The 13,662-nt window shown below is 60.3% G+C and overlaps 1 protein-coding gene across 1 annotated transcript in view; it reads right to left on the bottom strand.

The window, feature by feature from the left end:
- The window catches only part of JAG2 (jagged 2), a 24,613-nt gene that overhangs the window by 9,989 nt on the left and 962 nt on the right, over window positions 1–13,662 (bottom strand). Inside the window, exons 2-7 of the mRNA XM_006902700.1 lie at window positions 5,806–5,863; window positions 3,492–3,743; window positions 3,135–3,195; window positions 1,134–1,264; window positions 922–1,041; window positions 649–762 (exon numbers count right to left, since the gene is read on the bottom strand). Coding sequence (XP_006902762.1) covers window positions 649–762; window positions 922–1,041; window positions 1,134–1,264; window positions 3,135–3,195; window positions 3,492–3,743; window positions 5,806–5,863 — 736 coding nt within the window. The remainder of the gene's footprint in view (window positions 1–648; window positions 763–921; window positions 1,042–1,133; window positions 1,265–3,134; window positions 3,196–3,491; window positions 3,744–5,805; window positions 5,864–13,662) is intronic.

Raw genomic sequence — 13,662 nt, 5'->3', positions numbered from 1 at the left:
GCGGGGCCTGGATGGGAGGAGGGGCCGTGCAGGGAGGAGGTGGGTGGAGGCGGGGCCTGGATGGGAGGAGGGGCCGTGCAGGGAGGAGGTGGAGCATGTGGATGGAGGCGGGGCCTGGATGGGAGGAGGGGCCGTGCAGGGAGGAGGTGGGTGGAGGCGGGGCCTCGAGGGGAGGAGGAGGGACCATGAGGGAAGAAAGCAGAGCACACAGCGAGGTAGGCTGCCAAGAGAGGAGGTGGGGACAGGAGGAGGTATGGTTACATGCGAAGAGGGCAGGGCCTTGCAGGGAAAAGGTGGGGCACATGAGGGGGGCCGCAGCACAGGAAGAGATAGGATACAGAGAGCAGGGCCATGAATGGAGGTGGGGATGAGGAGGGCCTCACAGGATGGTGGGTAGCACAGGACGGAGGTGAGCAGGCAGGTCGGGCTGTGTGGGGAGCAGGTGGGCTACAAGCAGAGTCAGGGCACATGGAGGAGGGGATGTGGGCAGTTTTGTGGGCAGGGTGGTGGTTGGAGTGTCTTCTGTATGCCACCCTCCCTTCCACACACCCCTCCCCCAGACCAGAATGTTCCCATGCTCCTCTCTGTGGCCTTGGGGTTCCACTCCTCCCTAGAGAGCTCCCCTTGGGAGGCAGGCAGGACACTCACCGAGTGCACAGGTGGGCCCACTCCAGCCTGAGGGGCAGTGACACTCGAAGCCGGACGGCACTTCATGGCAGGAACCTCCATTGGCACAGGGATTGGAGGCGCAGGCATGCGCAGCTACAGGACCAGAGCGGGATGGTGGGTGGAAGACCTTGAGCAGCAGGGGTTGGGGCTGGGTGGATGCGGTCCAGTCCCCTCTCAGAGTCCCTTGTCCTGCCCTGGCTGCAGCTGCGTAGGCCAAGCCCTGGGCGTGGCAACCACACTAACAGCACATACCCCGCTCGCAGTTCTTCCCAGAGTAGCCGTCCGGGCAGGCGCAGTGGTATTGGTCCGGCTCTGCATTGATGCAGGTACCTCCATTGGTGCAGGGGTGATGGCTGCCGCAGTAGTTGAGGTCTAGGGGTAGTTGTGCAGAAGGTTAGGCCCTGCAAGCCTCCGTCCGGGCTGTGCACCGCTCGCCCTGGGTTCTGCCCCATGCACCCCCACACCTTTGTCACAGAGCAGGCCACCCCAGTTGATCTCGCAGGTGCACTGCCAGGGCTCCACGCAGCTGCCGTGCACACAGCCAGGGTACGGTACACACTCATCACAGAACCTCCCCTGCCAGCCGTATTTGCACCTGGAGAAGGGGAAGTGGTGAGGGCAGGGTATAGGACACCCACAGGAGCCAGGGCAGCGGCGTGGGCCTTTGAACTGGGAGGGCCCTGGGCCAAGCTCAGTGTCACGGGCATTTCCCAGCGCTGGCCGCACAACAGTGAGCTCCAGCTGTCCTGTCAGTCTTCCCCGAGCTATTTCGGGACTGAGTCCTGAACTGGGGCCCCAGGAGCAGGCGCCAGGAAAGGAAGGCCTTGACGGGACCCCAAGCATAATGTGCCAGCATGAAGTGGCCAGGTGTTGCCAGGGCTGACCCAGTCTGGAGAGGCCACAGGGCTTGGAAGGAGGAATCCTTGCCCTGTCCTGGTCTTTGCCTTGGGTAGTGTGTACCTTTACTCATAACTCACAGGCAGTAAGCTCCTCAACCAAGTCCTGTAATTGGACCGTTTCACAGATGAGGATATTGAGGCCTAAAGGCAGCCACAGCTCAGTCCTCCCCAAGGTCAGACATGAGGGGAAGGGGTCCTGGGCCCAGTACTCCAGCTGAACCTTAAGGTCTGGCCACAGACCCAGCCCTGCTCACGTTCTGACCAGAAACCTCACCACCAGCACCACCACCATCCCCCACCCCACCCCGAGGAAGTTCTTAAGTGAGAGAAGGCTGGCTGGCCACCTCAGGGTGCTGCCATATGGGAAGAGAGACTAGTGTCCCAGCAAGCCCCCTAGGCCCCCTAAACCCCGAGACCCCTTGCCCAGAACACATAGCCCCTGTGGGACAGAATGACGTCCAGGCTGCACGCATCACTTCCACGCCACCCCTGCCACGTGAGTTTATTTTTGTAAAAGGGAAAAGGCACGGCCCTTCCTGAGCCGTCTTCCCGCCGCACAGCCGTACTGAGAGTCCGTCCAGTTTACCAGGCTGGGTGTAGGGAAACCGAGGCTGCTGAGGTGGCACACGGTGCCTCACAACAGGGCAGTTTGATCCAGGGCAGTGTCTCCTCCACACCCTCCCTCCACAGGCCAGAGGGGAGACCAAGGCACAAAGAGAGCCCACGACACACCTTGGGCCACCAAACCACAGAGCCTGGCCCTGTAGAGCCCAAGGGTGTGCTAATAGCCCGGGTGGGGCGCCAAGCTGGTCACTTCCCCGGGTTCCCTGCAGGCGCTCCTGAGCAGGAAGGCAAGGCCATCTCCCCGACATCCGGCTGAAACTGGAGCCGTGCAGCAGCTGGGCTGCCCACTGGCCTGAGAGACGGGGGTCACTCACGCTTGCCAGGGCTGCCCACTCAGCCAGGGGACGGGGCTCATCTTGTTCACCTGGGCTGCCCACTGCGCCGAGGCCGGGGCCCACTCGTGTTCGGCTGGCCTTGGCCTCGGGGCTCCTAGCCTCTGTGCTCAGCCATGTGCTACAAGTGCAGACCAAGGGCCAGGGCCAGCCATGCAGCAGAGCCTGACACGTGCGCTGACACTGACACAGTGATTCAGTACTCAACTTCTAACTAAAAGATGAGTGGTGCAAGCCCACTTGCTTGGTGGTGCATGTCCTCTGAGATCATCGCCTGGAAATCTTGAGCCATCCTCGTCTGTCCTCTGGCATGGCTCCGCGCCAGAAGTGACCGGATGGCATGCAGCTTTGGATCCGGCCCCCAGAACGCTGGCCTGCCCACTCTTATCTCCACAGACGAGCCCCTCCTCTGCTTCTCTGCCTCCCAGGCCCCTCCTCCCCCTCCCTGTCTCCCGCCCCCCAAGGACCCTCTTCTCCCTCCTGTCACTGAAGAGTGGACATCCCCACCATCATCTGCACACCTGCCTCACCGTCCCCAGCCACTCCATGGACACCCCGAGTGGCCGTGACAGCCCACCGGGTGCGGGTCCTGGGGCTCAAGGGTCCTCACCTGCACTCGCCCGGCTGGCTGCAGCCCCCATGCAGCAGGTTACACCCTTGTTTGCACACAGCTGTGAACAGAGAAAGACACTGCTGAAGTCGGGACTCGGGGAAGCCCTGGCCTGCTGTGCAGTGCCATGCCGTGGCCCACCCTGAGCGAAGGCACTGCTGAACAAGCCCACTCCGACCTCAGCCGCCCTGATGGCGGCCACCCTCAGCCAGGCCATCGCGAGTGAGTGCACTGCTAACCGAGATCACTCTCAGCCAGGCCCCTCTGACCTGATGGCGCGGGCAAGGGCCACGTCCAGAGCAGGTGAGAGAGATGCTGAGTAAGGCCTACCAGGCGGACGTCCACGTGGCCCCTCACCTTCCTTGCACTCTTTGCCCATCCAGCCGTCCATGCAGGCCTTGTTGCCATACTGGTCACAGGTGTAATGGCCGAAGAAGTCGTTGCGCGGCCGGCAGAACTTGTTGCAGGTGGCACTGTAGTAGTTTTCGTCACAGCGTACACGAATCTGCAGCTCCAGGTGGGCCACGTGGCCACTGAAGTGCAAGCTCTTCCAGCGGTCCGCAGGGTTGATCATGCCCGCGTGTGACACCCGCTCTATCAGCAGCTCCTCTTGGGGCGGGGCAGGGGCAGGGAGTCAGCCTGTGGGAGACCTAGTCCACGCCGGGCACCACCCACACCAGGTACCACACGTGTCTGCTCAGCCCACACTTAAGCCCTGTCCATGCTGGGCCAAGCTCACACCTGCACTGCCCATGCCAGGCCCCTCCTCACACCAGGCCCTGCATGTTCCTACCCTGCCAATGTGTCCAGTCACTCCAGGCACTGCTCCAGTCCAGGTCACAACCACCTGAACATGCCCACTCCAGGACTTGTCTACTCCTAGAACCCCACCCACTCCTGGCCCCAGTTACTCCAGGACCCACATAGGCCCTATTCACTCTGGGCTCCCCTCACCAGGATTTGCCTACTCCAAGACTTGCCCATGACCCACCGACTCTGGCCCCCAAGGACTCATCCACCCCAGAACCTGTCCACTCAAGGTCCATGCCAGAATTAACCCACCCTAGGCTCACTTGGGGCTCACCACCTGGTATTTGCACAATACAAACTGCCAGACAGCTCTGGGGAGCACTGGACACACAGACACTAGCCAGGCAGCTCCAAAGTCTAGGGAATTCCCAGCTGCCAGTCCCCAGTTCCACATCCCCTTTCTTCATCCTTGTGCCAACCTCTCCTATGCCCACCGTTGTGACCACTACTGCCTCTAACTGAGCCTCTGGGTACTCTCTGCCTGGGCCCCCAACTGTGCCCCTCCTGTATCTATTGTGCCCACCACTGCCCCACCTGTGCCCACCACTGCCCCACCTGTGCCCCTACTGCTCCCACCTGTGCCCATGTCCACCACTGCTCCCACCTGTGTCCATTACTGCCCCAACTGTGCCCACCACTGCCCCACCTGTGCCCACCACTGCTCCACCTGTGCCCACCACTGCCCCACCTGTGCCCATCACTGCCCTTGGCTGTGCTCACTACTGCCCTCTGTGTCCACTGCTGACCCCATGTCTGTGCCCATCACTGCCCTTGATTATGCCCACCACTGTCACTAGCCTATGCCCACTGCTGTCTCCCAACTGTGTGCTGTTGGGCCAGTACTAACCCTTAGCACTCTTCCAGCCACCCTCCGCTCACAGTGCCCCTGCAGTCACTCCCAGAAGTGCCCACCAGTATCCTGTGGCCTCTGGCAGTCCAGGGCAAGCTTGGGCCCAAAAAAGCACAGCTCAGTTTCTGAGGGAAGTGCTGCTGGAGGGGGGGGCCTGTCCACCTGTGCGGTCCCAGGGCCAGATACTCACTGTCCACGTTCCTGAACCATTCCCCTCAGCCTCCCTGCCCTCACTGGAGTCCCTAGGAATGCAGAATGCTGGCCACTTCTCTGTGATTGCCTGCCAGACCCCACGTCTCCTTCTGGGAACACCTTCTACCCTGGGCACCTCTCTCCACCTCCTTCCCACTAACCCTCCACATCCCTTCAGCATGTGGATACTGGTGGATCCCAGGGTTCAGATAAGTTGGCTGTGTCCATGGCACCCATGGCCAAACCTGACCCACTGTACAGCACCTTCAGGAAGTCAGAATCCAAGCCTCTCTTCCCTCCTTCACAGCCACCTCCCAATCGAGACCCCCAGATTGCTTCACCCTGGCCCTAAGATCTGCCGTCCACACAGCTCCTGGGGCCTCAAGGGCCTGCCCTGACCTGAGGGTCCACCCTACACATCAGACTTGCTCCCTCAACATTTCTACAAGTTGTCCTCTGACTGAATTGAGTCCTGTGCATCAGAGGCTACTAACCCACCAGGTGCCTGCAGTCTACAAGCACCCCGAGGTGGTCCCCTCGGGGCCATGCTTCAGAGCAGGAATAGAAAGGAGACCACAACACTAGGGAGAGCCCCCCATTCCACTGTGGCTCTGACAGGCCCCAGAGGGCACATCTCACAGGAGACAATGCAGCGGCAAATCTCGAACCTGGCCGAGCGTCCTGGCAGCCAGGGCAAAAGGGGACACAGCACAGAGAAAACCTCCTCACAAGGTGTAGTTGGGGGTTGCCCATGGGGATCAGGGAACTGAGGCCGAGTGTCCCAGGGGCACCACCCCACCACACCAGGTCTGTACTCACCATCTGGGTTGGTGTCATTGTCCCAGTCCCAGGCCTCCACGATAAGAGTGAACGAACGCTGTGGACATGAGGAGGTCGATCAGACACCCAAGGCCGCACTCACCAGCTCGGCCCACGGACGGTGGGGCTGGCTGCCCTGGAGGCACCCTGAGGCTCGGGGCTTTGGCCGCTCTTTGCACATGAAGAAGGGTCCTCTTCCAGCCACGGACCCTCTTAATAGCTGAGGATCCCTTGACCCCATCCATGACGTGCCTTCCCACTCCACCCCCTCAGGGACGCACATTCGGCCGTGTGGGGTAAGCCAGCCCTGAGACAGGGAGGGACCAGGCAGCAGACACAACCAGAGACCATGGGGAATCCTGGACCTGCTGGGCAGCACAGGGTCCTGCTCCTAGCCCTCTGAGGGACAGTGATTCTGGTAAATCCCACTGGCCCTCAGCTGAGGTCACGCCCAGACACAGGCCTGCCAGCTGGCACTGGCCCAGAAGGCACTCAGCTCATGGTCCCAAATCCAGGAGGTGCAGAGAGGGTTGTATAGGGAGGCTCCCCACCCCCGAACATCTGGTCTTGTGCTCTAGGTAGTTGTGAAGGGGATGCCAGGAACATGTTGCCCTGGGCAACCACAGGGTGACCGGTCCAGCAATGACTTGAGCCAAGTGGTGTGGACCCTGCTGCTCAGACTGGTCAAGGTCTGTCATGTGCTTCACCCCCTCAACCCACCTGAAGGCACTGGTCAGCCCACACAGGGCCCCTGCCCAAGGACACCCCACGCCCAAGCAGCTTGCTGGAAACCACACCATTCTAGCCACCAGAACCCCACCCTGGCTCCCACTTTCAACAACTAGCCAGCATTCCTCTGTCCTGCCCAGGCCAGAACAGAACCTGTCACCACTACCAACAAGTTGCAGTCATACGGACCTTGACCCCGCACATGGCCCCCAGGGACTCCAGGGGTCTTTCCTTCCTCAGGCCAGAATGTACCATGCAGTTTACACACTCACCTCCCCACGTCTTCACTGATAAGCCCAGCTTCATACCCCATGTGCACATAGGGGGGACACGCCAGCTTCACACACCTTCACTCATCCATATCTACACTAGGGGTATCCCAGCCTCACACAACCTGACTACACGGTAACACCCAGCTTCACTTGCAGCACCTATGATGACACCACCACGTCACTCTCACTACGTACACAGAAGACCCAAGCAGCTCGTTAGACCATTCCTGGGGTGACCAGGAGTCGGTTCTCCCACCAGAATCAGACTAGCCTTGGGAGTAGTCTTTCCCCCAGCATTCACCACCACACTCAACCCACTCCTTTGCGGCCCCATGTCCATCCGGTCCCTGAGCCCGTCCCCCAGAGCATCCACCATCCCATCATGCTGTGGTCACATCTCCCCACAGCTCATGATCCCCTGGCTCTGTCCCTCAGTCTTCACAAGCAGCCCACCTCTCACCCACACTCGCCCACCATTCAGCTTCCCAGTCTGCCTCGGGGCAGAGGTGCTTGGGGAGCCAGGTACAGAGATCACAGAGCTGCACAGCCAACAGCCATCTGACAGGGCACAAGACAGTCTGAGGACAGGCCAGTGGGCATAAGGCCAGACGGTGTGCACAGCACTGGCTTTGTGGGGATAGCAGATGCCCAGGGAATAGCTAGTGGCTTGGGTGGCCAGGAGGGAATAGAGAGCATGGACTGAGGGCACCTAGAGGTCAGAGGCCACTACATAGGCTCAGGTGGCAAAGAGGACAGAATGGAAGCGGACAGCCACTGGAAGTGAGTGTGACACTGTTGTTCTGGCCACAGATGAGAGTGAACTCTCGGTGATCTGGGGATGGGAAGTGGGACCAGGAACCGCTCCAGGCCTGTCCACCACCAGGGCTCACCTGATGGGTTCTGGTCCAGGCAGAGTCCCACCACAGGGCAGTAGGCACCACACCTCCCTGCAGCCGTACCAGAGTCTGGGACTGGCTCCCCGGAAATCCCACGCCTGCCCTGCAGGTAGGGTTACCACCACCTTCCCCAGGGCAGGGGCTCTAGTTACCTCTCCACAAGCCCTGTGCCGCCCACCAGCTGGGCTCCTCTCACACCTGGAGAGCAGGATGTCACACAGCCGGAACTCGAGCTGACAGCGCGGGAGCCTGGTGTCCCACTGCCCCTGGGCCTCCACCCCCAGCCCCGTGGTCCTGTCTGAGGTCCATCTCCACACTCAGCCCCATGGTCCCAAGGTCTTTTCACAGACCCACTCCCCCCGGCCCCGTGGTCCTAAGGTCCATCTCCACCCCAAGCTCCGTGGTCCTGTCTAAAGTCGATCTCCACCCCCAGCCCTGTGGTCCTGTCTAAGGTCCATCTTCACCCCCAGCCCCATGGTCCTGTCTAATGTCCATCTCCACCCCCAGTCCCATGGTCCTGTCTAAGGTCCCCCTCTCCACCCCAGCCCCGTGGCCCCGTGCTCAGCCCGGTGGTCCTAAGGTCCATCTCCACCCCCAGCCCCGTGGTCCTGTCTAAGGTCCATCTCCATCCCTAGCCCCATGGTCCTGTCTAATGTCCATCTCCACCCCCAGCCCTGTGGTCCTGTCTGAGGTCTCCCCTCCACCCCCAGCCTCATGATCCTGTCTGATGTCTTCCTCCTGCCCCCCAGTTGCGTGGACCAGGGGGTGACAGGTCAGTGAGTGTGTGGAAAAGATGGGTGAGTGGAATAGTGGGGGTGATAGGGTAGTTGGTCAGTGGGGTGATGCATCAGTGGGTCTGTGGAAGTGATAGGACAGTGGGTGTGTGGGGTGATGGGTCAGCGGGTATGTGGGATGATGGAACAGGGGGTACGTGTGGTTATGGGGCAGTAGGAGTGATGGGGCAGTGGGTGTGTGGTTATGGGGCAGTGGGGGTCATGGGGCAGCGGGTGTGGTGGCCATGAGGGCAACGGGTCTGTAGGGATGGCAAGAAGGAGCTGGGAGAGCCTTAGAGAGGGGTGGGGCCAAAGAGGAGTCACAGTAGTGGCGAGGGAGGGGGTCTGGGGCTGGCTCAGACCCCACACCTATCTGGGTTCACCAGCAAGCAGAGGGCAGGGACCCCAGCTCTTTCCCAAACAACTGCTGAATGCTCCTCCCCACCCGCCAACCCAGCCCTGGGAGATCCAGTCAGGTGGAGGCCTCTGTCTTTGGAGCACATACCTCGTCCAGCAAATCACCCTGACTGTCTAGGCCCCTGCAGCCTCTTTGGCTTCTGACCACCTTCTCCCTAGCCCAGAACCTTAAGACTAGCCCAGAGTCCTTCCTCTGGAGATGTCCAGGACAGTGACTGAGGGGCACAGAAACCAGCTTTGCTGCCACAGCCTTGGGTGCCTGGAGGCCAGAGAGACTGCTGGACCTGCCCAGGGGCCTTGGCTCCGACCTGCTTGCAGGAGACCAGCCCCCACGGAGCACAGTGTTGGTGGCGCCAGCTCCAAGCAGATACAATTCCTGAAACTCGAGCCTCAGAGGGCCCCACGACTCCACCATCGCCACCACCCTCACCTGCCTCTTCCCAGCGCACCACCTCCCAGGCTTTGGGGACACTGCTGCGAAGAGCAAAGCCCAGCGTCCCTAACCCTGCACACACTGTTTCCGGGACTGCCACAGTAAAGCCCAGTGACCACGGACTATGGCCATGCCCACCTCAATCTGGGCCAGTGGACAGGGACCTTGGCCCAGAGGGCAGGCACCCAGCTCAGATGACAGTTACTTGTTTAATGGATTGGGATCCTGGTTTAGGGAACAGAAATTCAGGCTTAGGGAACAGCTAAGTCAAGGATAGGGACTCTAGCTCAGGAGATAAGAGAGATCCCTACCCGGGTGGACAGCAACAGCCCAGGGCACAGGGACTCTGGTTCAGGAGTCAGAGACAGGCTCAGGAGGTTAAGAATCTCAGTTCCAGGATAGGGGTCCCCAGTTCATGGGGTATGAACGTGGTTTGGCCTTGAACCAGAAGATAAGGACCCCAGTTCAAGGAAGAAGGACCTGGAGTTAGAAAACAGAGACACTCAGGGGATGGGAATTCTCAGCTTAGTGGGCAGGGAATTATGACCTGATTTGGACCTGGAGTTGAGGCTCAGGGGCCCAGGCTCAGGGAACAGAGCCCCATTTCGGGCTGAAATCACCAAGTAGGGACTCAGTTCAAGTACTGATCTAGGAGTAAGATCTCTGACTCGGATGAAGGTGGCAGGGACCTCTGGTCAGGGGACAGACAGCTCTGGCTCAGACACAGGAACCCCCAGCTCAGGCCCAGAAAGAAACCTCGGTTTAGGGCTGGGCACAGACCCCACTTCCTTCCTACCCTGAAATCTCATGCCAGCCTCAGCCTAGCCCATGGCCCCTCCCCTGCACTGGCTGGCCCCATCCAGTCACCCAGGGCACCCAGTGCCAGAGCCAAAGACCTTCCACAGTCCCCATCGGTCAGGTCCCCCACAACCTCGGGATAAAGCCCCAGTCCACTTCCAAATCCACTGGCCACATGGGGCTTCTCCCTGCCTCCAAGGGCCCCAGTGGCCCACCTCACCCCCATATCAAAGTCTTCAGCAAGTCTCATGTTTAGACAGTTGGGGGATATAAAGTGGGGTTCGAGGTGGGGTCAGGGAGGGTCACAGAGGGTGAGGTTGGGGAGGGGTACAATGTGAAGTTAGGAGTGGTACAGGTGGGGTTACAGAGTGGATGGGGCCTGGGAGGGGTACAGGGTGTGAGAGTGGAGGGGTACAGGGTAGGTTCAGGAGGGGGTACATGGTGTGACTAGGGGTATAGGATGGGGTGGGGAAGGTATGGGGTGGAGAAGTGAAGGAATATAAGGTGGGAGAGTGGAGGGGCACAAGGTGGGATCAGGAAGGGTAGAGAGTGGATCTAGGGAGGGGTACAGGGTGGGGTTAGGAAGGATATAGGGTCTAATTAGTGAAGGGTACAAAACAGCAGAGTGGAGGGGTACATATATGGTACAAAAGGAATACAAGGTGGGGTGGGAAGGGATACACCATGGATTTAGGGAGGGAATGTGGGGTGGGGGGGGAGGGGTACAGGATGCAGTGGGGAAGGGTACTGGGTGGGGTGTGGTACAGAGTGGGGTGGGGAGGAGAGGGGTACAGGGGGTGAGAGGTATACTGGGTAGGGTTAGTGAAGGTGGTAGGGAGGGGTACAGGTGGTGAGGAGGGGTACACGGTGGGGTGGGGAAGCATAAAGGGTGGTGTGGGGAGGGGTACTGAGTGGCGTGAGCAGGGGTGTGGGGGTGGGAGGAGTACAGGGTGGGATTAGGGAGGGGTACAGCGTAATTTGGAGGAGTACTAGGTGGGGTAGGGAGGGGTACAGGGGCGTGAGAGGTGTGCTGGAAGGGGGTGGGGGTATGGGGTGTGGTAGGGAGGGGTACAGGGGGTTCTGGTGTGCAGGGTGAGGTCAGGAATGGTACAGGGTGAGGTCAGGAAGAGGTCATGGTAGAGTCAGGGTGGGCTACAGAATAGGGTATAGAGGAGGTTAAGAGTGAGGTGAAGAGTGGGGTTCAGAGAGGTGTATGATGTGGACATAACCTGACCTAAGTCCTAGCAGATTCCTCTTAACCACCTGGCCGGGTCCCCAATGCTGAACCTTCCACCAAGATCCCCTCAAGGGGTAAAAGTCACAGAGCAAGGCCCCCAGCAGCTGGGAGAGCAGATCATGGGGTCTCCACTCCAGAAAGACGCAGGAGGCTTGCAGAATTGGAAGGTGCCGGGTGGGGTGGGGGCAGGGCTGGGCAGGGCCACCCACACCAGAGACCCTAGTGGAGGGCAGGACACAGAGGGCGTGATGTCCCATAAATCACACCAGGGCACTTTATCGGCCACCCTGGGGTATCCTTTCCCTGAGGACCTGCTCAACCTTGAGAATTCCACTATCCCCTCAGCGACCTTGACTACCTGAGGGGAACAGGGCACTGGGGGCTAGCTGAGCCTGCCACACTGCACAAACCCCAAAGAAAACAGCCAAGACCTCAGTCCCAGCACCGTCAGGATGGGGACACTCATGTCTCTCAGCTCCACCTCAACTCTCCATCCGTGCCCCCCACACACTGCAGCAACCCCTGAAGCAAAGGTGCTCCCACAGAGACAAGGCTGCCTACTAGATGCCCCAGGCCCAGGCCCACACTTGGGCAGCTAGAACGTGGTCAGGCCAGGAACTGGCCCCTTCTGAGTTCCAGTTAGTTCCTGTGGTCCCAAACCCTTCACCAACCTCCCCCAGCCACCAACCCAGGGTGTCCCTACCATCTGGGGACCATGAGGTCAGAAAGGAAGGCCACACACAGCCTACTTCACAGACGTTCCTGGTCAGCATTGCACACCACAGTCACCAAGGCCCACGAGGTCAGGTCAAAGTAAGGAGGGCCAGAGGAGCAGCGATCAGGGACCTGGAGGACCCAGCCAAGCCCCATCTCCCAGTGTCCACCTCTTCCCCAGGGGCCACTCTTCTACCACCACCATCCTCCAGTTCTCCTCCCATCACCCCCTGTGGGGACCCCAGAAACACAGATCATCCTGGACTGGGGCATATCTGTCCTTCCACCTACAGGCCAGTCCTAGGGTAAACTAGACACTGATGCTACCATCTCCACATCCAAGGCAACTGCAGGACGGACACCAAGTGGTCCTCCAGGCCACCTCTCTGGAGCACTATCTAGGGGACGGCCACCTGGTCTGGTCTCCCTACTGCACTGGAGGCCTCGGCCTGGAGAGGGAAGTAGGGAAGCTGGCTGGGAACCTGCGCCCAGAGGCCTGAGGGCACAGGACCTGCCCCGTCCTGCCCGCCGCCAGCCGGCCAGCAGAGCGAGGACCACAGGGACACGCGCCGGCCCGCCGCATTCCTCCTGGCTGCCCTGCCTCCCCGCCCACAGCTGCCAACTTGAGCAGAAAACACATCCTCAGGTAGCGATTTGGAGCCGGGCTGGCACGGGCCCAGGCCCAGATGACAGGCTGCCGGCTCTGCACAGACCTGCCCGTTCTAGTGTGGGGGCGCACGGCTGGGTGGATCCAACCGCCCAAGGCTGCCCTCCCATGCCTGCCTGTCCCAGCTGGGCTCTCTACCCCAGGGAGGGCCAGGTTCATGCGGGACAGGCCAGGAACAGAGGGGACAGAGCAAGGATGGACCGCAAAGGAACCCAGCCCATCAGCGTGGCCTGGGGGACTCCAGCAGGGTGGGCTCTACTGACCCAACCTGGAGCCAGGCCCCAGTCCCTTGGCTGAGGACCAGAAATTCAAAGGGACACTCCTGATGCCAACCTCTGGCCGTGTGTGCCAGAAAGCTGCTTCCACTCAATGCCCTGAAGGCCTCTCCTGGCCCATCCAGCAGTTCAGCCTCCATCTTGGGGTCCTACTTCGCAGGGCCACCTCCCAAGCCTCTCTGCCCCCAAGTCCAGTCCTACAATCCACCCAGCCACGGAAGCCCAAGGGACGTGGCCCCACTTGGCCTGCTTTGGGGCTGGATCACAGCGCTGAGTTCTGGATCAGAAGTCCTCCCGGGCTGCGTTCTCTCAGCAAGTCTGGCCTGAGGCACCAACCAGACCGGCCACCCTCATACAAGGAGATAGCCGGTCTCCTTAACTCAATCCCCTTCCCAGAAAAAAACAAACAGGACAGCCAATAAACCGAATACAGCCATCACGGGGGGGGGGTGCGCAAGCTGGGTCGGGTGGGAGCAATGCAATAACTGAAGACCGAGGCCCTGAATTTTTTCTCCTGGGGTCATCGCCTGTCTTAAACTTCTGCCAACACAGAGAGAGACACACACACAGAGAGAGAGAGAGAAACAGAGAGACAGAGACAGACAGAGACACCCCCCTCTCCCAGGTTCTTCCTAGTCCAGGACCT

The sequence above is a fragment of the Elephantulus edwardii genome, unplaced genomic scaffold (assembly GCF_000299155.1).
Source record: "Elephantulus edwardii isolate Elephantulus edwardi_28Jun2011 unplaced genomic scaffold, EleEdw1.0 scaffold00440, whole genome shotgun sequence".
Lineage (NCBI taxonomy): Eukaryota > Metazoa > Chordata > Mammalia > Macroscelidea > Macroscelididae > Elephantulus > Elephantulus edwardii.
Note: the sequence above shows the minus strand (reverse complement) of the source record. Positions and strands in the feature narration are given on the sequence as shown.